Below are 27,093 nucleotides of genomic sequence, written 5' to 3'. Positions count from 1 at the left end.
CAACAGGTACCCAGTAGGAAAGCTCTGAGTTTAGTTCAAACAGAGGATTAGAACTGAAAATAAAGAGATGAAAGTAGGGCAACACCAAACAATGTGAGCAAACTTGATTTACCCACCTAGTTCACCAACTTTGGACTTAAATCACTTTTCAATTTCCAAAATGAACACACAACCAACAAAAACAAGTCCATCCTTCAGAATCAAAGATTTGCCACCAATGAGGATGTGCAAAAGCAGGTGATGAAATATCCTCTTAAAAAATTTTGACCAGGCTCCCTGGCACACCTCTGTGATCCCAGCACTTTGGGAGGCCAAGGTGGGCAGATCACTTGAGGTCAGGAGTTTGAGACCAGCCTCACCACCATGGTCCCCACCTCTACTCAAAATACAAAAAGTAGCCGGGCGTGGTGGCTCACACCTATAATCCTAGTTACTCAAGAGACTGAGGCAATAGAATCATTTGAACCCTGGAGGCGGAGGTTGCAGTGAGCTGAGATAGCACCACTGCACTCCAGACTGGGTGACAGGGTGAACTCTATCTGAAAATAGTAATAGTAATTTAAGCCATATTTAATTATCACTAGAATCCCTAAGTGACTTTCTTCCTGTTCAGGGAATTAAATTTACTTGGATGTAAAAATGCTGATATGTTTACCTTATACCTCACACTTGATTATAAAGTTTTTGTTGGGGAAAATGATAGACAGATAAATGGGTAGATGAATGAATGTATATATGCACTCTCAATGTGTATTGCCCATGAAGTGTATTTTATGTTTGAAAATACTTTTAATCTATTTTTCAAAAAATAAGGCTCAACATTTGCCTATAGAGTTTTTAATAAACTATGCTAATAGTAGATATAACTATTTTTTAAAAGCGGAAAAATGCATTGTCAAAATAAAAATAAGTAACGGAATGGTCAATAAGTTCAAGGCACAGAAAAATATCATTTGAAAATGTCATTTAAGAAGGTCTGCAAACTAAAGGAAATCAGTGTAATTTATGTAAAAAAATATGTATTCAGTAAAAATTGTGGTGTCCATGGACTTGCTAAGTATTTTTATTATATGGAAAATATATAGAATTCTTTACCTAATTTAAAACCTCATATACTGGAAGGTGAAAACATATGAATATCTATGTCTAAATTAATAATAGCATTATCAGGATTTTACATATGATGCATTTTTATTGTAACACATGTTGCACGTTTATTGTGGCTAGTTCTTTCTACCTTTGCTCTTTAAACTCTTAGTATTTCTGAAGAAATTGAACTCACAGCAGTCTATAACATACAGAGTACAGATAATGGGAAATAGCTTTTAATGAAATTCAATACCAATGTTAAGCAGTTCTAGCGAATTAGGACTGAATTGAACATTATCTAGTAGTATATTTATGAAGATTTTCAATTCTTTGCTTAATTTCTCCTGTAGAATAGTCTTACAGAGAATCATTGCATTAAAGGAACTGCTTTTGATAAATATTAATCTGTTTATGTGTTAGTAATATCAGAGATATGTGGGCAGTAAACAAATGACTGCTACTTCACAGAAACTTGTCATTATTGACTAAGCTTTTATTTTGAAGCTCAAATTGTTATAAGTACTTAACACTATAGATTCTAAGGGATAGAGAATGGAAGGGACCAGGCATTGAATTCTGTTTCTGTGACAAACAAAATCTCGTACCCGGAGAGCTGCTTTTTTTTTTTTAAAAACTATTTATCTCTTCATGAAAAATGGTGACTGTCATTGAAAGATCTTTTTTATTCTGTCACAGGCTTCTCAAAGGGCACATAAAATGAAAACGTGGGATTCAACTAGTTAATGAATCAATTTTGAGGTTTTAGCATAGGTGACACCTCCATGGTCGTCTTTTTGGACTGTGATTTCTGGTAATAGCAAGTGAGAAAAAAAAAAACTATTACCGCTGTTGCTATGGATCTTCTATCTGCTGAGGTTCAGGCATCGTTTTTTGGAGGCTGCGGTGTAAACCCTGCTTAGGGAAGGTAGAATTTCATAATAACAGAGGATTACTGCTGCCTCATGAGCAAACAGAAAATGTAGGTGAGGGAAAAGGTGGTGGACTCTGGAAGAACAGAAAAACAGTATTTCCAAGGAAGGAGAAAAGTAATTCTTCGCTTTAAAGATTCAGAGTTCTTTCTGTATTTGTTTAGAATGGGAAATTTCTCTACTTTCTGCAGAGACGAGAAAAAACTAACAGAAAAGGAAATTGGGGAGGTAATAGTAATTCATTTTTTCTTGTTGTGTATGACTTTTGTGATAAAAGTGACATTTATATAATTAATTTGTTATGGCAAGGAAATGTCTAAAGAGTCTTTGTGGTTGGCAGGAAGCTTGTAAAGATCGGGGAAATATCTGGTATAATGGGAATTGTGATTTTAGCTGCTTTTCTATTTATGATGTGCAATTTGGGTAGAATCTGTATTGGGCCAATAAATTGTTTCTAGACACTTAAAGTCATTTTAGGTGGCCTTTTTTTCCCTTGGTAGCCAAAATGAATACCTTTCGTTAATAAAGAAAGATGCCAGAATATCTGTCACTTGATTTTACTTGGCTAATTTGAACCGCTATTTTGTGGGGAGCAGGGAGCTAAAGAGGAGACTTACTTTAAAATGACTAGACTTAATATCATTGTTATTTTTTTCAGTAGGTTCTGGCATTAAAGGTCTCCTTTAGGGAATGATTAAAACAGTTATGTGGAGCATTTCAAGGCTGTGTAGCATCTGATATATACTCTAAAATAAGTTTGTCTAATGACTTTTTAGTGTTACTTGATTTATGTTTTGGCTGAGTTCTAAATAGTAGTAGTCCAATTACTTTTTTCTAGGAATATTTACAGATACTAAATACTGTATAGTTTATATTATTCACTTTTAACTTTCCAGTGGTCTAAAAGGTATATATGTCTTCATGCTTAAAAAAACTAAAACAACAACAGCAACAGTAAAACCACTCTTTTCTGCATCCTGTTCCAGGTTAGAGACAGTTCCCTCCTTTTGTCTACCCACATGCCTGGGTTCTGGCTCAATCTGTATAACTAGAAGTGTTTTAATTTGATTACTCTGGTGTGTATTTTTGATGGTAATGCATTATGAAATTACAGTATAGGTGTGATCTTGGTTGAAAGATAAAGCACATTTTAGATACTTTTTAAAAATTTCTTTAACTGAAAAGATTATCTGTTCATTGTGAAAGAATATTCTTATTTAATATGGCCAAGTGGTTCCCGAGCTTGATACTTCCAGAGCTTGATATTTTTTTTTGTCCTGATAGCACACTAAATCATGTCCTCCTAACTAGTAGAATGAATGAAGAATGTAGTGTGTGCTGTCCCACTATAGTGTGAAATTCCCTATGTGCTTCTCTGCAAATGTAAAGGGATTGCATAGGTAATCCTTAAACTTTAACACTGAGTTTTAGAGATTTTATTCAGGAGTTGGGACTAAGTTATTATTTGTAAAAGATAGGGTACACACAACAATTTATATATCTAAGGCATCAGGTACTCATTCCAGGTAATTTTTTAATTTGATGTAAATAATTTTTAATTGAAGTATAAATGTGTAATTGTGTTTTTACTGTGTGTAATTTGTTTTCTGCTAAGAGGTAGTAAAGCTATAATGTTTGGCTTGTGCTTTGGACAAAAGGAAAGTTATTTGAAATTTTGGATTTTTAGGTTCTCCCTGGCAAATATTTTGATTGCCTGTATTTTTGGAAAATAATAATCACCTACCATCTTCTGGTAGTGCTTTTTGAGCTTTGTTAATTGAATGCAGCCTTTCTCAACCAGAATTCCTCATCTGAACCATAAAACAGAAAATGATTTTGAGTTACTGTCTTCTCAATTCTCTCGAGAAGGACATATAAGGAAACCCAATTCTAGATGTACCAGAGAGCAGTTAACTTTTTACATACGAGGATTCTTTAGGGTAGCAGTGGTCAAACTATAGCTAAGGGCCAAATACTGTCTGTAACCTAGTCATGTGAGGCCTGAAAGCTAAAAATATTTTTTACATTTTAAAAGAGTTGTTTAAAAAAGATGTGACAGAGACTCAGAGACTGCAAAGTGTACCTGACCCACAAAGCCTGAAATATTTAGTATCTGGCCCTTTACAGGAAAGTTTTGCCAACCCCTGCCTTGGGGCATTGAGCATGACTGAGAATTGCTGATCTAAGGAAAGAAAGCATTTTGCAGTATTGTCACTGAGGTTGTGGATATAGTATGATAATGGAAAAGATTTTTGCTTTACTAAGGTAACTGACTTGTCTATTGGTTCCATTATTGTGATGCCTAATTCTAGGAAAGACCTCAGATCAGAGTAAATAGGCAGATATATTTTGTTTGCTTTTTAGAGATACACTTTAACCACAGAATTTCATAGAATGTTGTATTGGTAATGACAGTGAATGATAAATTACATTTATATGTTTGCATGCAGATACATTTTAATATTTTTCTCAGTTTCTAGAGAAAGAAAATAAAAGTGAGTGAATTTTATAAAGTAATATAAGGGAGGACAGGGGAGAGCCTTAATTGCTCTTATCAGTATTTAAAATTAGATGGCCACATCTACTAGAGAAGGAATGTGAATAAGAAGTGTTAAGTGTCAGATATAATCACATTTGTTTCCTCTTTGTGCTGAGTAAGTGTCTTCACCCTACAATTAACATCTCAGGCACCTTGTCAGAAGTAAGGAGAATAATACTTAATCAAAAATGCATTGAAATTATTAGATCATAGCATATGAAATAATCAGCCTCTACCAATGCCACTTGACTACTTGATTTAGTAGGGGAGGTGCCATCCACCATAAAAATGTATTGTATGTTACAGAATTATCACGGAAAAGAAAATGACCATGAGGCATTATTTGCAATTTGCTACTGATTTCCTTCATCTCCATATTCAGTTAATCACGAAGTTCTATCAGTATTTTTTTTTTTCTGGAAAATATCAGACATCATCCCTTCTTTTGTCACGCCATTCTTTTGTCATTAAGTAGACTTGAGGCTGTGTATAGACAGGATGCAGTTACCTAAAACATAACCTTTATTTTTTTACTCATCTGCTGAAAGCTTTCAGCAGCTCCCTACTAGCCTGACTAGAAATTCTGAGAAAAGATGAGTCAAGCCAGGCTTGCTGAGATGATCAGGAAAGGCAGTGCTAGGTAGCTGAGCTGGCTTTCAGACTGGGGGTAAAGAAGAGAAAGGGGAGAAACTAAATTAGCCAAGGCAAGAAAGAACAAAGGGAATTCTAAGGTAGTGTTTTCCAAAATGTTTTATGAGTCTTTTTGGGCAGTGAGGATTTGTTTGATGAATGGTACTTTCTCTCTGGTTGGGGTTGTAAAATGATAAGGTACAAGCCACCTCAAGTTGTAGATCACTGGTCTTTTTGAGTAGGCACTGTTCAAAACATTTTGATTACTTAGAATTGCTCATCAAGCTGATTTTGGCTATGGCAATTTAAGAACTAATTAAGGAACTTTGTCATTTATCTCCATCCTGAGGTTACTTATTTGTCATTGCCCTCCCCACTCCACCCCCAGCTACAAATCACTCACTATAAAATAAAAATCCAAGTATTTTGTAAAGGTGACTTCAAGTTCTAAAATCTTACTGCTTTTTAAAGTTCCTAAACAGACTACATAGCATTTTTTTTTTTTAAAGGAAAATGATTAGCTTTTTACATGTATTCAGATTTAGTACTAGATGTTGATTATCCCAGTTGGAGAATTACAGTTTTGTTAAATTGATTGCTAAATAGACAAAGACTACAAATATCAACTGATATGCTTTGTATTTATATTAGCAAAGATTATCTTAGTCATATTTGTGTGGAGAACATGGAAATTGCTTCATGTTTGAAATATTTGTTAAAAGACTCACCTCATTAGTAGATATCTCATAATTTCAGTAGCATTTTCTTCTTTATTTGAACATTTAATTTGTCAAACATTTCATTTGTGCTTTGGTAATTTCAACAATGTCAGCACAGATCAATGAGTGTAAAAACAGGTGAATTTGTACCTCTGGAGATAGGAATTAGAATATTTACAAGTGCTATGACAATGGGGACAATGGGGTGAGATGGAGATCGGTATCAGAAATTTTAGTTCAAAAACATTTGGGAACCTTCAAGAGGAGATTAATCCACAAGTAGAAGAGTCTTCTAATCTGGTATTATTTGGGAAAGTGAAAATATAACAATATTTAGTGCCTTTTCCCCAAAATGAATGGTACTCCCTGTGCAAAGGAAAGGGAATAGCAATAATAAAATTGTCAATGAGATTGCTGAAATCTCAGCCCTGTATTGTTAATGTAAGCCACTTTCTCATATGTATTGACTGTATTGTGGTGCACAGTGAAGAACTTTTATGCTCATTTGTAATAGTTCTTCTTAGGTTTTCAGGTACAACTATTTCACATACACACACGCACACTTACCATTTTAAGTGTATTCTTACTTACTAATGCACTGTTCCAAATCTTTAAAGAATTAGACAGGGTAACAAAACTAACAGTAAGCATTCGTTTAACCCTGTACACATATATACACACATAAACACACACTTTGATGATATTTTTCACTTTGGGGAAATTAAAAGGTGATTATTGAAAAATTAGAGACCATTCTTTTATTCAATAAGCTCCTCTCTTTTTACCAAGATTAAAATAATTTGCTATCGATGCCATCATGCCATCAGTATCATTTTCTTTTGATCATAAAATGTTAAAGCCAGCAGGACCCAATAGATAATTTTCCCTAGTTCTACAATTCCATTGGGTAACTCTTAATAAATACTGTTTGATTAAATTCGTTCAGAATATAGATTTGATTAAGGAAGAAAATGTTGGAGGGAAATTATTCTGCAGCCACTTTCTCATTAAGAATGAAAAGGTAAGTCTATGTAAAATTCCACTTTTTCAATCAGTGTTAATTTTCTAAAAGAACTCATGGTGTTAATAATTTAGTGCTGTGCTTACAAGCTTCAAACCTATTGATTTTAATTGGAGTTCCGCATCTAGAAGAAAGATAGGCAGTGAGCAAATCAATTTTGTTTTAATCCAATGCATTTTAATAAGTGTGCTAAAGATTCACCATAACATTACCCATGATAGTTCGATATTTGCTATAAGGGACTGCTGCCTTAGATTCTAACCAAAGGCATTTATTTCTGAAAGTACTAGAATGACATCCTTTTATTTTGCCTGTAATATGGATAGCATAAAATGAGGCTCTCAGCGTCTATCACTTCAAAGTGCCCTATGTGGGTTTGATTAAATAATGGCCTGAATAAATTAGGATACCTGTTTTATCATTTATATATTAACAGAGTCTTTGTCTTTCTTTCATTGTATGGCCTTTTCCCCCTTTCCAAATGAATATTTTATAGTTAGAGCTTGTTATCAATCCCAGGCCATATTTATGTAACCTCCTGTCTAGTCAGTAATAATCCCTGTAATTTTAACATTAATGCTTATGGTTAAGCCTGATGCCTGGTTAAATTATGTATTTCTATATGTATTTAGTGCAATGAAATTAAAAAATTTACAGCAGAGTGGTATGCAAACTGTGGCTCTTCAGGACCTCTACTCTTTGCAATAGAGTTTGAAATCATCCTGGATGCTCCAGGACACAGTAATCATGTGGTTCTGGTTAATGGTGATTGCAGATGTGCTTCTAGAATCAGATTTATATATACCACTGATATGCATCCTTGTGTGTGTGGCTAATACCAACTATTCTTTGAGTATAGCTTCATATTCTTTCAAGAATTGCTGTTCTGCAACCCAGAGAGCTTTCTGCAGTTGAGAGAAGAAAATCTCAGTTACGTCTTTGGAAAGTTTTTATTATGTTACTCACGTGAGAATAGGAATTGACTTAAAATTTCATACCTATCTTAACATTTGTCAGTTTATTGAATATAATCTCCCTTTTGCCAAAAGTCAGAAGTCAAATTGCAAATGAAAAGATAATCACATGCCAAAGATTTCGTTTTAGAAGTGCCCCCAGGTAAATACCCTGCAAACGTCCAAGGGCCACAGTGTATAAAGGGCCATATTGGATACTGTGAGGATAGCTGCCGCTGAGTAAGGCAGAGCCCTATCCTTAATAAGCCTACTGTTGAAAATAGAAAGTCATGGCAATGAAAGAGAATGCAAACATAGTAAAATGTGTGCTCTAATGGAGACACAAGTAAGGGCCTGTGGGAGGGCAGAAGATGAAACAATGGATTGTTTGGTTAATCAGGTTCCCCTAGGGGGATGGAAGGCTTGTTTTGTTTTGTTTATAATTAACGATGCTGCAATTTTCAGAGATGGAGAAGGAGAAGCAAGGTACTGTATACTCAGAAAATGGCATGAGTTAAAGGCTCAAAATTTAAAAATAGAGTCATTTCCTAATGGATCATTATATTTAAGTTTGTATGTCTAATATACTACCTACTGAAGCATTGGGCTTGAATATGTTAAGATATCCCTGGAATTTTCCCTTTGGACACTTAGTTTCACTGGATGTTCAAATTATCTCTCCATATATATATATATATATATATATTCAAATTCTCTCTCTCAGAGAGAGAGAGGGTACTCTCTCTCTGAGTACTACTTTAAGTTCTGAGTGAATTTACTTCACAATTAAAGGAGAGAAAGACAAATAGAACTTTAGGTCCTGTATGAGCTGAATGTGTGGTTTCCCTTGACTTTCTCCAGGACAGTCACTCATATATAATGGGACATGGCCAGTGTGAAGGATGAGAAATCAGTCTGGACAATAACTCATTCTGCTCTTTCTGTTCTTGGCATCTAGGCCCACTTTATTACAGTATTAGAGTGTTGGGCATGAATACGGTCTACTAGTGATTTTGAATTTCTTGCTGGAACAATGGAGTGGTATATACTTTTCATTTGAGCTATTGTTACGTTGCTACAGGGTTGGCCACATGGCCAGTACCAATGAATCCATTACCTTGTTTCAAAACTAGGGTTGGTGATTGCTAGTGATCAAGGAAGGGGAACAAAGGGACTTGGCTTCTAATACTTCATGGATTCACACAGCTTCAGAACAGTAAGGGATTTAAAGATTGACTCTACCTCTCTCCCTCATTATACAGATGGTGAAATGACATTTAATAATTGCTGATTTCTTGTAATTTTCAAGATAAGCGAAATTAAGACAATTTTTCCTGACCTTTCCGCTCTCTTTACCTCTGTAGTACTTATGAGAAACCAGACCTCCTTTTTTCCTTTGGAATGGCTATTAAGGTCAGAGAGGAATTAGCTAAATGATGCAATGGAATTTGCATCCAACATTTATTGTGATAATAGCTTTGACTTTTGGTTTATTGAGAGAAGAATGTGATTGTTTGCAGGATGTTTCCTTCCCTTTACCCATGAATATAATTAAAGGTTTAAGGGAACTTCAGATCCCAGAGAGTTAGTAAAAAAAAAAAAAAAATAGTTACTACTTTTCGTTTAAAAGGGCTTATATCCAAAGATGATGTACCTGGCTGAACAAAATAATCAGACATTTCTACTTTTAATTAACAGGAATGTGAAGGCCTCTATATTTGGGAAATGGAGCTAATGAAAGTGCTGCCTATTATGACTTTGATTCTTGCTTGAGTATTTTTAAGATAAGGGAATTTATTAAATTTATTCTCACTCTATATTTCATTTTTCTTTGGAAAAATGTGATCTGTGGTTAAGTGACAATAGAATCAAAGAAATGTCTCATTCTCTTTTACCTCATTGTAAAATGAACGGTCTTACAAACATGTAAAGAACAGCATTCTTCACCTCCCAGAATGTATCCTGCTTGTTTCCTTGTTCTTTTCCACTGATCTGAGCTGGTATAAAGAGGAATGCAAGCTAGGAGGCAGAGGAAGCTCTTCTCCTATCCTCTAGTGAGTAGGAGGAATTAGAATGAAGGAATGTTATCAATTATTCTTTTGTTCTTAAAGATGAAGTAGACTCAAAATTATTAATTGGGAGAAACTCCTCAAACTGCTATGTTATTCATACGCTATGTCAAAATCTTTTGTAATAATTTTAATGAAGTTATCCTTTACTAAAATATCTCCATTCTAAGTATTTTTGCTAATGAGATACATTTAAAAGTAATAATAAAATAAAGAGATGAAAAAGTACTTATACACTTAATTTTATTTCTGCCTTATGAACACATTTTTCTTGTTGCTATGCACAAAATTGCTGAAAGTTTAAACAGTTGCCTTAATAGTATAAAATAATACTGTGTGAGACCTTTGACTTTATGCTTCACCGTTGAGACCAAGGTTGGAGTGCTGCTGCCTCATTAATCTCAAAACTGCCTTTTAAGTGGGTGGGTAAAGACAAGGAGTCAACTGTGAGTTGATAAAATGCTGTCTGATGACCACAAGGAAGCCCAGGGTTGATGTAACGATATATCCTACTACATCTGATGTATCTCATTATATGCATGTAAAATCTGGGAATTTCACTGCTACTTTACGTTGCAAAGGCAAATTATAATAGCCTTTGAGAAAGATGTAAAAATGTGAGTACACCATAAAAATATGTAAGCTAAGAACATTTTCATTGTACACTTAGTTAAATGTTTTGAGCCCTTATAAATATGAAAATGCAAACTTAAATGACTGTCCACATAAGGAAATTTAACCTCAAGCCAAATTCTTCATGTTTAATTTGAAACATGTACAGACATACTTAATTTTTATCTTAGTTCTTATTCTGTCATATGCAAAATATAGTGAAGCTAAGTGTTTTAATTCAGAAATATAAATCACAGAGATCTCTTAAGAATTCCATAAAATTTTATCTGATAACTTGTAATATGAACCTGAAGTTGTGCAAAGTAAGGAATTACTCTGCTAACATCACATTCTTCAACGGTTGAGAAAATTTTGTAGGGAGTTTATTTTATCCTTATAATTATTAAAGTAATCTGAGCATACATGGTCATTTAAACAATTCTAGGCCTGCATAAACCTAGCATAAAATTAACAATTGATGCTAAATATTATTTTTTATTCCTGGACAATTTCATCAATTTGTGGGTTTTTTTAATGAACAGAACTGGAAACATTAGTATTAAGGGTTACTGAAGTCTACAACAAATCACTGATAAAGGTGGAATTGGAGCTGTTGGCTTCTTGACGTTGGATCCTATGGGAATCATGATACGGAATAGCACTACTACTTTACCTCCTACACTCTAGAGGCTAGCCCATTCCAGTCTAGTTATTGACATGGAAAAAAATAGGCTGAGAAATGCCAGAAAGTCAAGATTACTTACAGATCATTTTTTTTAAAAAACTGTAATATGAAATATTTGGTAGTTGTGTATACATACAGGGGCCAATCAATTGCATAGTGGTTTAACAATTATAAAAAATTGTATCATTTCCACCAACATCTCTCACACCAACCTCCAACCACCACAGTCTGCCCCTGGTAACCATTCTACTCTAGTTCTATGAGGTCCAGTTTTTTAGATTCTACATGTAAGCAAGATCATGCAGTATTTGTCTTTCTGTGCCTAGCTTGTTTTACTTAGCATACTGCCTTGCAGGCTCGTCCATGTTGTTGCAAATGATTGGGAAAAGGATACAAAATTTTAGATAGGAATAGGTTCAAAAGATATACTATATATACAACATGGTGATATAATTAATAATAATATATTGTATTCTTGAAAAATGCTAACAGAATGGATGTTAAGTGTTCTCACCACAAAGATAAATATAGCATGTAATGATATGTTAATTAGCTAGATTTAGTCATTCTACAATGTATATACTGTTTCAAAACCTCTTGTTGTATATGATAAATACATACAATTTTGTCCATTTAAAAATATTAATAAAACATTATATCAGTTGAAAAATAGAAAAGTCCTATTTTAAGTTCTTGCAATTCTTTTAAGTTTAAATTTTTCAAATTCTTTTAGCATTGGGATATTACAGAGTAGACATTGGACAATTGTGTGATCTCTTTACAATGGAAAATAATTTTAGTTTTATAGCAAAAAGGAGTATAGTTTAAATTACGAATAAATCCAAGATGTAGCGAAAGAACCTTAGACATAACAGTCAGGAGATCTAGGTTCAAATTTAGGCTTTGCCACTAGTTAACTGCCTTATATCTTTGAACAATTTTTTTTTTTTGTATTTTTGATAGAGACAGGTTTCACTGTGTTATCCAAAATAGTCTTGATCTCCTGACCTCATGGTTGGCCCGCCTCATCCTCCCAAAGTGCTGGTATTACAAGTGTGAGCCACTGCACCCAGCCATCTTTGAACAATTTGTAACCTCTCCAGGCTATAGTTTCCTCCCTGTAAAAATAGATTCTGGACAAGATGTTTGTTAAGTTCCTGTTCATCTCAAAGATTCTCTAATTCTTTTAATTTCAAGACTCTGTAACTCTTCTTAACTTCTCTAAGACTTACCATCATTTTAACATAAACGGCCTTAAATTACATAGCTTCCGTTTAGTGATCCTAGCCTAGGACACAATGAGTATACGATAAATGCTTGTTGTTGATGGTGATGTTAAAGAGTTGAATTGAGTGACCTATATACATTTCCTTCCATTTCTAAAAGCCTGTGATTAAGAGAACAGTCAGTTGTATTTGGATTATATCTGGCACTTAAAAAAGATAGTGCCCTGTTTTCTTCAACTCAGCACTGGTAAGAGTTATATAACTGTTGACTTTAAAATTCTGTTTTTGTTTTTCGTTTTGAGAAAGGTTCTCAATGTGTTGCCCAGGCTGGAGTGCAGTGGTGCGATCATGGCTCACTGCATCCTCAAGCTCCTGGGCTCAGGTGATCCTCCCACCTCAGCCTCTTGAGTATCTGGGACTACAGGCATGTGCCACCACGCACAACTAATTTTTTGTTTTTGTTTTTGTTTTTTTAGTAGAGAGATGGTTTCACCAGGCTTGTCTCAGACTCAACTGGGATCAAACTCCCACCTGTCTCAGTCTCCCAAAGTCCTGGGATTATAGGTATGAGCCACCGCACCTGGCCTAAATCTCCTTTTTTTTTTTTTTTTTTTTTGATGACATTTTGATTCGGAAACATTCAGCAAATATTTTAGGCAGTGTTCATAAGGGCAAGTGAAAAATCTTAACACAGGCTATCAGAATAGTAATTTAACTTGAGGCTCATAAACCAACTAAAGAATGACTTTTATTTATGTGCATTCTGCTTGTTAGATGGCAGGAGACTATATAGACATGGAAGTAATCCAGAAAAGCATTTCATCTCTAGCCTGGGAGAACTGATTTGATCAATTTAATCAGGTAGCTAACTAAGTGTATCTCTAGTTTAGTACATTGTTAGGCTGAACTTTTTAGTTGCTCTCTGTGATTGTCAGGGCACTTTGTGTTCACTGGAAGTCACTCCTAGTGTTCCCACTTGAAGATTTCAAGGAAGTAAAAAATCTTCTTTTAAGCCTTGATACCGTTAGCTCATTCTTTGCTAATTATTTCCTGTAACATTCCTCCTCATCAGTGAGTCACCGATAGGCCTACACACAGGCCAATCTGTAAACTGCAAAATGTTATTTTATAGCTGAGAGCATTCATAGTATGGACTTTATTATGGTAGGAAGACAAGTGCAAAACACAATTTAACATTAGCTTGGTTCTTAATTCTGGAAGGTTCTTTTAGGATACCCAAGTTGAACACTTCCTGGTCAAATCCTGTGAGAAATCTGCCTCCTCTTCCTTACATCTGTTATGTTTTCACCATCAGTCTCAGAGTCTTGCTGGGGGTCTTAGCTAGCTAGCTCAAATTCAAAGAACTAGATTCTTTACCTTAGTTCTTTCCCACATTTTGCTCTCCAGGTCCGCATTCTGCAAGAACTCCAAGACTAATTCTAAGTCCGTCTTCAATTTTCTTGTTTCTCCTGGCCACCAATTCCTAATGTCCCCCTCCACAAGTTGACCCGTTTTCTACTAACTAGATGTAGACATTTATCTGTCATCAGCGTTGGCTGTTATCCTCAAAACTCTATCATCAATCACATCTTAACCCCTTATGCCCTATCAATGATACAGACTATATTGGGTACAAAATATATTTAAGAATATGTACATAAAGAGTATGGGGAGAGAGAGATCCAAGATGGCTGATCACTAGCAGCTCGGGCTCATAGCTCCCAGTGAAAGCGCAGAGAACGAGAGGATGCCACACTTTCAGACGAATATTTGTTGCTCACGGACCAGGAGATTCCCAGCAGAGGAGCCCCACGGGTCGCCAGGGCGACTCTTGTGGCCGGCGCGGCGGTTTTGCTGGTGCTTTAGCGCAGCAGTTCTAGGTGCAGAGTCCGGAGATTCCCGGGCAGAAAAGCACCATCAATCTTAACACTGCTATTTTGGCCGGCGCAGTGGACTACTCAGATTTCCGCGCTGGGAATCAACAAGTTGGACGTCTGCTCAGAGACCTAGTTAGAAAGTCGGTAATTACAAAGACAACAGACGGATAAATATATAATGAAGGGAAGAAATCAGTGTAAAAAGGCAGAGAATACTCAAAATCAGAATGCCTCTCCCTCTACAGGGGATCGCAATTCCTCATCAGTAACGGAACAAGGCTTAATAGATTACGAGTGTGTTCCAATAACAGAAGCAGGTTTCAAAACGTGGGTGATAAGAAACTTCTGTGAATTAAAAGAACTTGTTCTAACCCAATGCAAAGAAACTAAGAACCTTGAAAAAAGGTTTGACGAAATGTTAACGAGAATGGACAATTTAGAGAGGAATATAAGTGAATTGATGGAACTGAAAAACACAACACGAGAACTTCGCGAAGCATGCACAAGTTTAAACAGTCGAATTGATCAAGTAGAAGAAAGGATATCAGAAGTCAAGAACCAGCTCAGTGAAATGAAACGAGAAGACAAGATTGAAGAAAAAAGGATGAAAAGGAATGAGCAAAGTCTCCAGGAAATATGGGACTATGTGAAAAGACCTAATTTACGTTTGATAGGTGTACCTGAATGTGATGAAGAGAATGAATCCAAGTTGGAAAATACTCTTCAGGATATCATTCAGGAAAATTTTCCCAACCTGGCAAGGCAGGGTAATATTCAACTCCAGGTAATACAGAGAACAACACAAAGATATTCTTCAAGAAGACCAACCCCAAGGCACATAATCGCCAGATTTATTAGGGTTGAAATGAAGGAGAAAATACTAAGGGCAGCCAGAGAGAAAGGTTAGGTTACCCATAAAGGGAAACCTATCAGACTTACAGCAGATCTCTCAGCAGAAACCCTACAAGCCAGAAAAGAGTGGGGACCAATATTTAACATCCTTAAAGAAAAGAACTTTCAACCCAGAATTTCCTATCCAGCCAAACTAAGCTTTATAATCGAAGGAAAAATTAAATCCTTTGCGAACAAACAAGTACTTAGAGAGTTCACCACCACCAGGCCTGCTTTACAGGAGCTTCTGAAAGAAGCACTATACATATAAAGGAACAACCAATATCAGCCTTTCCAAAAATATATCAAAAAGAAAAGAACATTAACACACGAAAAATTTACACTAACTAATGGGCAAAACAGCCAGCTAGCATCAAATGCCAGTAATAAAATTATATATATTCTAATCGGATAAAAAGCCAAAACCCATTGGTATGCTGCATCCAGACCCATCTCACATGCAACGATACACAAAGACTCAAAACAAAGAGAAGGAGGAAGATTTATCAACCAATCAGAGAGTAAAAATAAACAAATAAATAAAAAGCAGGAGATGCAACTCTCGCCTCTGATAAAGTAGACTTTAAAGCAACAAAGAGCAAAAGAGGCAAAGAAGGACATTACATAATGGCAAAAGGATCGATGTAACAAGAAGAGCTAACGATTTTATAGATCAACGAGACAGAAAATTAACAAGGACATCCAGGACTTGAACTCAGACCCGGAACAAGTAAATAAACATTTATAGAACTCTCCACTTCAAATACACAAAACATACATTACCACCTCACACCTATTCCAAAAGTGACTACATAATTGGAAGTAAATCACTCCTCAGTAATCGCATAGCATTTCATAGGTTTAAATGAAATATTGGTTGGCTGCTCGTTTGTTATTTTCTTCCCTTATTCCTTCCTGTTTACATCAAGTATAATTATTGGTATAAAAGAGGTTTTCAATACCCATTACTAAAATGCATTCTAGCCTGGGCAAGAAAGCAATACTCCCATTCTCTCTCTCTCTCTTTCTCTTCCTTTTTCCTCCTCTTCTTTATTCTTTTTCTTTCTTTCTTTAAAAAAAAAAAGAGTATGGGATATGTTGCATGTGTTTCGACAAACATTACGCTTCTAGTCTTGAGTCATCCCTCGGGGTTCCAGGATACCTTCTCCTGTGTATACCAAAGTCTGTGCATACTCAAGTCATGCAGTCAGCCCTGCAGAACCCACATATGTAAAAAGTCAGCCTTCCCTGTACATGGGTTTCACATTCTGGAAATACTGTATCTTTGATCTGTGCTTGGTTGAAAAAAATTCATGTGTAAGTGAACCTGTACAGTTCAAACCTGTGTTGTTCAAGGGCCATCAGTGCTAATTTTAGACACATGTCCTTAGAAGAAGCGTTGCAGACTTGATTTTTAAAATATAGGTATGCATAGTAAATGCCAAAGTCCTCTTGGTTTTACTTTAATCTCCAAGTTGTTCACTTTTAGTGTACAGAATTAGACGAGACCCATATGCTTGCCTGGAAAAAATAAGGATAATGGGTTCCCTGTAATCAAGGATACAAATTTCACATCCATCTGCTTAGTGGTTCCCAAGTGCTGATGTGGAGACTTGTTTCCAAATGACTACACAGAAATCATTTGGGGTGCTTTTTCAGAAGTATTGGTTGCAAGGCCCCAATCTCAGAAAAGCTGAATCAGTAGTTTTGGGGTAAGGCCTAGGTACCCACATTTTAAAAGTGACATAGGTAGTTTGAATGTATAGCCAGGATTGGAGAGCACTTAGAAAACTTGTAAGAAGCGTTCTTCCAGCTCTCTGTTTCTGTGGTTTAAGTATCCAAGAAGCCTTCTTCTATCTGCTCCTGACTTTCCACAGGAGACAAGCAAGATGTTCACCTATTATTATTTCCTTCTGGACTTCTTCAGAGTATTTCCATACTAAATAACTGTCGTTATTGTTGTTTTAGTGGTAATGATAACTTCTGAATTAGACTTAAGTTTGTAACAGTGTAGTTATAGCTGAAGAGTGCAAATTCAAGTTAAATAACAGCTAAAGCAGGGTCAAGGAATAATCTGATTGTCTTGAGGAGGTGGATCTGTAGGGTTTTCATTTTTGCAGCCCTGTTTTGGTATGGCATGTGGAAATGGTCTACCATTAATAAGTCAATATGAGTTTAAATTAGCAGTTCCTCCTATGTGATGCTGCAGAACATAGAGCTCCTTTTGGGGGCAGCTTTGAGAAGGCAATACGAGCGCAGATAGAGTAAAAAATTGGATTTTGAAGTACAAGTAAGGAGGATTTAGAAATTTCAGTATTCTTAAAAGAATATTTGATTTGGATGGAGAGGGAGCTGACTTTTCTTAGAAGCTCCAAAGAATGATGGGAATGGTTAAGCAAACTAGATTCTTTATTTAGGTGGCTTTTAATTGCATTACTTGGGATGTTTGCTATTTATTTATTTGATCTTTGCCCTTGTGCTAAAATCAGGAAGGAAGCCTGTCTTAATAAAGACTTAGGATACTTTGGTTTAAAATGATGAAGGGGGATTAGAACTTTGGTATTATCTATCAGGGATTCAGGATTGGTAAATGAGGCAAGGGTCTCTATCCCTTAGATAGGGAAGTGTGGTTCTGTTAGTGAAATCTTGTTTTCATGATTCCTTCCACTCTGAAAGTTGGTGTTTTGTAGGAGCAGTGTTAGACTCAAAATAAAAGAGTAGGAAGTGTAAACCTTGTGTAAATGGTGGATCTTTCTCTTTTTCTGTGTCTAACTTGCTATCCCTCAATTTAAAATCTTAAACTGTATCCATAGATTAGGGTTTACTTCAGTGCTTCTTTAAAATGCAAAATGTGACCCGGTTTTAAAACTTTTGATTTACATATTTGCAAGAACCCATTTATTGTAGGAAGCAAAGAACAGCTGTATCCTCCCTGGGGTTGGTTGTTTCAATCAAATCCTTTTAAAACACTAATTAGGAAGATTAGGACTTCATTTTTTTTCCTTAACAACAGAAGATTCTTGGTATAAAGTTAATGAATACATACACTTCCCAGGGTGTCTTATCAGAAGGTATATCCTATGTATCTTCAAATCAATGGCACATTTCCAAATTTTAGAATTGCTTTATAGCTGTATCAGGAAAAGGGAAAGACTGTTGTTCCAAAGGAAGTTATAAGGAGGTGAACCAATCACCAAGCTATATGGTGAGTATTTTTCCACAAGGTATTGTAAAGCCAAGAACCATCACCAAAAGTAGGAAGAGGTAACTGTGGGTTAGCCACTCTGTATTAGTAGTCGCAATGAAATGCAATGTCTTGGTAAAAGAGGACACCAAGGAAATCAATAATGATGGCACTCAAGTTTTTGAGAAGGTACTGTAACAATATATGAGCATTAAAAATGCATTTGCATCCTACTGGAAGCCTAAATTATTTTTAAAAGCCCAGATGGAAAGCTCAAGATGTGTTTGTTCCATGTGAGTACTGGAAGTGGGTGGGGATACACAAGTAGCTTGCAGTCTCAGAGACTTCTACATGGAAAGTACAACTTTTGGAAATGGGAAAAAATCCAGTAAGAGAGGATGGGGAAGCTTATAAGGTAAACAGGTTATGTACAAACTGTTTTTAGGCTGTATAAAAAGAGAACTTGGTGAAATTCTTTAAAAGCAGTCATGACTTTGGGAGTTACCTCAAAAGGAAGCGGTTTACTGGAGTAGTAGTGTGTCCATTTGGTGATCATGGTGCAAAGAACTTGATAAGAGAAAAACAATATTTTCAATGGCCTCTTTGTCTAATAAAGGAAGATAAAAGGGACATACTATCTCCATAATTGTCTTCCGAAATTGATGATGAAGTGAAACTAGGTAAAACTGTAGTAAACGAACAGCTATTCAAGGTACAGTTGACAAATTAGATGTAGATAGCTCACCAGAACTAGATAAAATCCTCCTGTATTTTGAAGGAACTCAAAGTTTTTGATTAATAAAGCACTTAATAATGTGCTTTTGGCAGGGTTGGCAATCTTAAGTTTCTACTTGATCAGCAGTATATTTTCAGGAATGTGATTTTAAGTAAGTATACAAAGTTTGTCTTGGGGTAAAATTTTAATTCGAAATTGTATAAGATACAGAATATTTCTGAATCAGGAAACGATAGTGAATTTATAAATCTAAGTCATGACTATACATTTGTTAACCTTAAAAGCCTATGCTTATTACAGATTTTATTGTAATGAAGGTGTTAAATTATTCTGGATCTTCACTGTGAGATGAGTTGTGAAAGTTCAGTGTATTACTATTTTCTCATTAATACTATCAATTATTACGAAGGTATAGAATGTTAGTTCAGCCATTGATGATAACATTACATATAGGTAGGATTCCAACTAAAGAAAAACAAAGACCTCTGAAACCTGGAGTCTTCTGTGGTCTGTTATTTAGATGGCAGTTTGGAAGTGTAGCTAAGATAATTGGGATATCCGAGTTGGAGAGAGAGGAGAGTTAAAAGGTAATATTGGCAGAATGTTAGAAACTTAAACAGTTCACCTTAGCTTAGGTTAGATGTTCTCCCACTATTGGTACATTTCCATTAATGTGTAAACTATGTATAATCAGTGGCTTTATTCCAAAAAGTACGTGATCTTTTGGCAGACACCGGCTATATTTACTGTGTGAGAATGTGGTAGCAGGATCAGCTAAGCTCAGTTAATGTGTGTGACTCACTAGAATATGGACTAGCTGCCTGTTTGGGATTATAATTGGTCTAACAAAGCACATATGGAGAGTTAAAGGAGTTTGTATGCTTTTGCAAAAATTTGTTATTGTCTTATGTGATTTATTTTTCTTCATTACAAAAATTTGATTCAAAACATTTGTGTTCTTTCTTTCTCTCTCTCCCCACTCCCCTTAGAATGACATAGCTGATCCAGAAGAACTGTTCACAAAATTAGAGCGCATTGGGAAAGGCTCATTTGGAGAAGTTTTCAAAGGAATTGATAACCGTACCCAGCAAGTGGTTGCTATTAAAATCATAGACCTTGAGGAAGCCGAAGATGAAATAGAAGACATTCAGCAAGAAATAACTGTTTTGAGTCAGTGTGACAGCGCATATGTAACAAAATACTATGGGTCATATTTAAAGGTAATGTGTGTGTTGTACTATTTAAGTCATAAGGTATTTTCATTTGAAGATTTTTTTTTTCTATTTTTTGAAAGGCAATGTCTTAAATTAGGATTTGGCAGTCTATGGCCTCTAGGCAGAGTCCAGCTCCATTTATACTGCCAAATAAACCATTGTTAGATTTAGCAGCTGTATCCTGAATGCATCCCAGTATTCAGCTGCACCCCTTTTCCACACCTGAACTTTTGATCTGATGGAGGAGCAGAAATGCAGCTGGTTCTGGAGACATATCCTTTGTCAGGAAAGAGCTATCCCCCTGGGTTTCCAGACATTATTCTCAATGGTCTTGTCTGTCTCAACCTCAGAATTGATGGAATATGTAAGTATGTCACTTACTTCATTGAGTTATGGTGGTTATTTGTGCATTTCTCTCTCTTATCAGGTTGTCAGCTCCTTCATGGCAGGGAGTTTAGCTTAACCAGTCCTGGTACTTACATCACTTAGCACAGGGTTTGGCACATTTTAAGCACATGATAAATATTTGTTAAAATGGAATTAAGTGGAATAACATCTGCCTCCCCTTCTAAACAAAATTTGGATTTTTACTGGTTCCAGGATCATGGGATTAGCAGACACTTAAAGTTCCAGCAGATGGAGATGCTACTACCTAGCAGAAAACTCGTTGATAAAACCCAATGTTCTTGGGTTCCAAAGTTAGAAGTCAGGATTCATGTCTGTTGAAATGTGAACAATAAATAGCTGAAAAAAAAGGCCCTACAAACTCTAGCTTAGTTTAGAGTTAAAATCATTTTAAAATTAAAATTGTTTATCCTTGTATTGAAGGTTTTCAAATGAAGGCTGTGCTACATCTTTGCCTTTCAGGGTTTAAAAGGAGATGTTTGTTGATACTGGTTGATCTATAGGCCAAAAAGGGTATATCTATAACTAATTAAGCTGTTGGCCTCCATAAAAATTAATGATAGTATTTTATGCTCTGCTGACCAAATAAAACTTTGGATATCCATCTATACCGTTTCCAAATAACCTGTCTTCAAGTTTACAGATTCTTTCTTCTGTTTGATCAGTTCTGCTATTGACACTTTATTGCATTGTTTCATTTCATTCATTATATTTTTCAGCTCTAAAATTTCTGAGTTTTTAAAATAATTTAGTCTCCTTGTTAAATTTATCATTTTGTTCATTTTTTTGTTTTCCTGATTTCGCTTGTTTCTTTGTATTTTCTTGAAGTTTTCTGAGCTTCCTTGATACAATTATTTTAAATTCTTTATCAGGCAGTTTATAAATCTTCATTTATTTGGAGTCAGCTCCTGGGAAACTGTTGTGTTCCTTTGGTGGTGAGATGTCTCCTTGGTTTTTCATGTTTATTATTGCCTTAGGTTCATGTCTCTGCAGTTGATAGAGCAATTGCCTCTTCCAGACATTACAGGTTTCAATATGAAAAGACCTTCTTCCTCTATAGGACAGTGTGAGACCAATGGCTGGGTGGGTTGCAGTGGTTCTGGTCCCAATGAGGGCATAAGAGCATAGTCTCTGTGCAGCTCTGTCAATTGAGATTAGTGTTCACGAAGATTGCAGGGATCCTCAGTGGTCAATACCTTAGGTGTCTACAACAGTGGTGAGGGTTGTTTGAGGTCTTTGGTGGTGAGAGCTGCTAGGGTCCTCCCAATCTCTTTTTCTTCCACTAGAGAAATCACGGCTGACTAGATCCCTTTTGGCATTGGGTCTGGCTTGTGGGCCCACTTGAGGTGGCACTAATGTCTAATGAGTGATGCCCATGGAGTGGCCAGAGCTAAGGCTTCAAGCATAAGCATGCCTGGAGGGACATGCTATGAGGCTTAAGCCAGTAGTGGTACCAATGTCCTAGGTACAAATACCCCCTACTGCTGCACAGAGCTATAGTGGCACTGAGGGTGCGGTGAGGCCTAGCTCTTTGTAGTACCTGAGTTGGTGTCTGGAGCACAGGCATGCTCAGAGGAACCTTGGCTCCAGAGCCTGGGATGTGAGCTTGCTTACTATGGCAGTAATTGGTGCCAGTGTCTGAGCTGTGGGTGGGCGCAGTGCAACCACTTAGCTGGACTGGAGTCCAGAATGCAGCCTAGCTTTCAGTGGTGGCTATGTGGGTGTTTTAAGCATAGGCACACTCAGAGAAACCTTGTTTCCGGGGCACTGGGGTATGAGCTAGCTCACTGTGGCAGTGACTCCAGTGTCTGAGATATGGTTGAGCTCAGTGAAGACACAGAATCTGGGTCTGGAGTGTGGGCACTCATGGAACAGCCATGACTCAGAGGTCAGGAGCCTGCACCAGTTTTGAGAGTGGTGGCTTCCTCCATGTGGCTCAACAATGTCTTCTTGAGATGAGAGGGTTTTGTAGCCACGTCTCCCTCTCTGGGGTTCCTGAGCAGAAATGGCTGTTTGGCTACCACAGTAGCAAGAGATGCCAGTGTCCTCTGCAGAGCAGACCACTGGGGACCACATGGCTTGTACTGTATAGCAATACCAATAGCCTCCACTTTCATCTTTGTTCCTAGACATCTCCTGGCCTCTCAGGTATGCTGATCTCATCAGTGATCCTTTCTGTGGAGATATTCTTTCTTTCTTGTTCCACTGTGTTGCTGCAGATTGTTAAATATGTCCTTGAATTCTTCCAGGGTTACTCGGGTTTGTGGATAACTGTCTGTATTTGGCTGTCTGTATTTGGCTTTTTTTTAAAAATGTGTATGTGGAGGGAGGAGGTGATGAAAACTGGTATCTCCTCTGTCATCTTGGTGACTTTGTCATCACTTTCTTGATCTATCTGTATCTATCTGTATCTGTATATTAGTTAATACTGATATGGAAATTCATCACAAATTTCGCTGTTTACAAAACCTGACTTATTCTATTATTAGATGTATGTGGAACGAATCCATAATAGAATGAATCTTTAAGCAGCCAAACAGCCGCTATGTATTATACACTGTTTTAGGTGCTGAAGATATAAAAATGAACAAACTCACTACTGTTGTCAAGGCACTCACAGTCCAGTATTGCATCGAAATGATGCAGATTTTATGATTAAAGTATGTACCAGGTATAGCTGATGCACAAATAAGTAAGTAGTCACTTCTGTCCCTTTCAGGAGTGGCATGAATAAAAGGCCTCCAAAAGGAGGTGATAATGCTAGTAATTTCTATCCAATTTCAGCATTTACTATTAACTGTTACTGTATTTTACTACATACGTAATTATTTGGTCCTTTGTGTGATAATTTTGCTTTCATATTTGTTCCTAAAAAGCTAATTAAGCCCATCAATTCTTTTTTAGCGATCTCATAAGTGATTACGCAGTCTCAGTAGTTTTAGGTTCTCCTCCTAATTCCCATACAATTCTTTGGCATTACACAGCCCCACGAATTTGTTGTTGAGTGAGAGTGTGTGTGTCTGAGCCCCGCGCGTGTTATTTGCGCATTCTGGTTTACTCTTCCTGGATTGAATCCCGGTAATTCCAGACCCACTCTAGGGCAAACCTGAACCCTTGCTACTTTAGACACCTGTGACAGTACACTAATTTTGGTTGCTGACTTAAAATATTAAATAAGCCCTATTTAAAATGGCTATTCCATAATATATTGAAAATTGATACTGATATGTTTTGACCATTTTATTGGTTGCTTATAGCCCTTATTTATTCATATTCAATACTCTCATGGAAAATGATTTACAGCTCTATCTTATTTTCCTAAGAGTTCATATAGGGTGCTTTCTAAGTAATACAGTAGTATACATGTATTAGTCACCCAGTATTTACTTAATCTTTAAATAATTAAAAACTAATTTTTGTTTGTCCCAAATTTTTATTGTCAAATGTACTCAGACCAGCCAGTGCTACAAAACCATTGTCCAAGATAGCTTCTTAAAGGATTAAATAGAATTATTTTTATCTCCTTCCCCCATCATTAGTTAAACTCTATGATGTAAAACACTACTTTGAAGAACATGTTGCTTCATGATAAAATTGTAGAAATGTGCAGCTGGCTTATGTTGATTATTTGTGTTCTGAATCTATTTAAAGTAAATAAATGTGTGTGTATATACATATGTCTCTCTACAAGACATGTATATATACACAGAGAAAGAAATATTCTATAATCTTATAACATTTCCATACTATTTATTTAAATCACTTTCTTAAATTGACCAACTCATTTATTTTCCATTTATATGACAACATAGTATGATTGTGTCGGTTTGTATTTTTTTTTTCTGAACTAAAATCACATCAAATATAACAGGATTCTGTTTCATGTAGTCGAAGTAAGTCAAGGCCACATCCTCTTAGTACCATCAGGGAACTGCATTACCAGTCAACTTACATACTTATTGTGGCCCATTGTTGCATTTCAGGTGACATGGAGGATTTTGTGCGTCAGATGAATTGAACAAACTAGGAAATGGGTTGTTCTTACACAGGATGTCATCCATAACTAAGACCTCACTGTAAGCGGGAAGAAAAGGTTGTTACATTAGAGAGAAAATTGTATGTTCTTTGAAACTGTATGCAGTTGTAGTGATTTCCGTGAGACATGCAAAAAATGTACTAGGTATTCATTTTGACTGAGCTCACTGTATAACTTCATTTTTAAAAACAGGAGTTAAAAACCAGACAAACACATCAGTATGACCACAGTGTTTTCCTTTAATTTCAGTTCACTGGGCAGATTTTCTTGACAAAGTTAGTCTTTATGAAGAGTGCTAAAATAAGCAAACCCTTCCCTTCTGATCTCATAATATTGGAATAATCTTTTTTAATCTTTAAATATTTTTCTAGTTCAATGTAAATCTTAAAATGACACTCACTCAGGCATTGAATAGAATTTGAATCATGCCTTTATTTGCTGCTGAAAATTGCCTTTAGATTTCTGTGTATGTTAAGGAAATATTGCTTCTCACCTACCATCACCAATATTTATGAAAAAAATTGAAGTAAAATATTTCAGAATTGTCTATACAGTTTCATGGCCTTCTCATTATTTTTCACTGAAACTGTATGTGCTTACAGCCAGTGTATGTATACTCAATGCCTCTGGAATATTCTTTTATCATTAACTTTTTTTTTTTTTTTGGAGTTCTCTTACAAAACTTGAAGAAAATTGAGGATGGAAAGTTTGTTCCTTCTTAAAATGTTCTTTTCTCAAAATAGCATTAGCTTTAAACTTAATATAACGTACCTCTAAGAAGCCCCATACTAGATTCAAGGCAACAGATGTTTATTTATTAAGTACCTACTATGTGTGTTCCTCTTCTTTGGCATATTGTGGTTAATCTCATCTACTTTGGTCTGACAATTTCTAAATTGATGTCTCCGGTTTCATCCTCTTTGCTCAGTCCCAGATATGTGTTTATAACTTGCCTCATGTTAATAGCCTGCTTATCTGTGAGTACATCAAGTCCAGTAACCCTCAAACTAGGGAGGTAGCATTTCAACTAAGTCTTGAGTATGATTTTGGTAGGGGTTAGGAGGTGAGAGGAGGATAAGGACACAGTATTCCAAGCTGGAAGAAAATGGCTCAGAAGTGGTAAATTTTCTAGCCATATTCTTGGCACAATGATCTCTACTGTCACTTGCAGTTTTATAAAATCTTATGTGCTGGTTTTTTTTTTAATTGGGTAAAATATACTTAACACTAAATTTGCCATTTTAAATGTACGGCTCTGGGGTGGTTTTCTGTTGGTTGGTTGGTTGGTTGGTTGGTTGGTTCTTTTTTGCTCTTTTTGTGACAGGGTCTCACTCCATCTCCCAAGCTGGAATACAATGGTGCAATCTCGGCTCACTGCAGCCTCCACCTCCCAGATTCAGCTGATCCTCCCACCTCAGCCTCCTGAGTAGCTGGGTCTACAGGCGTATGCCACCACACCCAGCTAATTTTTTGTACTTTTTGTAGAGATGAGGTTTCACTATGTTACCCAGGCTGCTCTCAGACTCCTGGATTCAAATAATCCTCCCACCTCAGCCTTCTGAAATACTGGGAATACAGATGTGTTGTGCAACCCTCACCACCAGTGATTTCCAGAACAAATAAGGATTCCTTATTTCAGATCTAGAAATTGATTAGTTATAATTTTAATGCTTAATGGTATATACTACTTTGTAAAGTCACATTTTAAGCTTTCTACGAACACTTCTTAGTGACAGACAGTTGGCAAGTTTCTGTTTTGAATTAGTACAAACAAAAAGGCACGCATTGTTTTTAACTTGGAAAACAGGTGCTTTCATTCATGCAGAACTGCAAAATAGAAAGGCATGGTTTATAAGATTTTTCTTTTAAATATCAGGTGAATGAGAAGCTCTCTGAATTAATATGATAGAGTATAGTACTTATTAGAAACAAACTGTGGCAAAAGAATTTAGAACCTATCCACCGTTTTAAGAACCACTTTTTTTCTTCTCTTGAGAAAAGTATAAAGATACATCAGATTCCCAGTTCTCAGGATGCAAATGCCTAAGTTTTATACACGAATACAAGTTATATGAACCTTTCCTGGAACCCCTCTTCCCTCACCAGTATTGTGGGAATTTATTTCCTCTATTTCCTAATGTAGACTTCACTACTAAACAAGACTCTCAGCTTTCTGCTTGCAGTGCAAGCTGGCCATCTATGGCAGGACAGAATAGATGTCAAGATTAGTGGAGGAAGTGGTAGGGGAACACTGTTCCTCCTTCTCTTACAAATTCTA

At 36.1% G+C, this 27,093-nt stretch overlaps 1 protein-coding gene across 1 annotated transcript in view; it reads left to right on the top strand.

Moving 5' to 3' along the window:
- STK26 (serine/threonine kinase 26) overlaps window positions 1-27,093 on the top strand; it is a 54,619-nt gene that overhangs the window by 13,050 nt on the left and 14,476 nt on the right. The window contains exon 3 of the mRNA XM_012458765.3: window positions 20,150-20,380. Within this exon, the coding sequence (XP_012314188.2) occupies window positions 20,150-20,380 (231 nt within the window). The remainder of the gene's footprint in view (window positions 1-20,149; window positions 20,381-27,093) is intronic.

Source organism: Aotus nancymaae, unplaced genomic scaffold (genome assembly GCF_030222135.1).
Source record: "Aotus nancymaae isolate 86718 unplaced genomic scaffold, 86718_ANA_hifiasm-v0.15.2.pri h1tg000004l, whole genome shotgun sequence".
NCBI classification, from domain to species: Eukaryota; Metazoa; Chordata; class Mammalia; order Primates; family Aotidae; genus Aotus; species Aotus nancymaae.
Note: the sequence above shows the minus strand (reverse complement) of the source record. Positions and strands in the feature narration are given on the sequence as shown.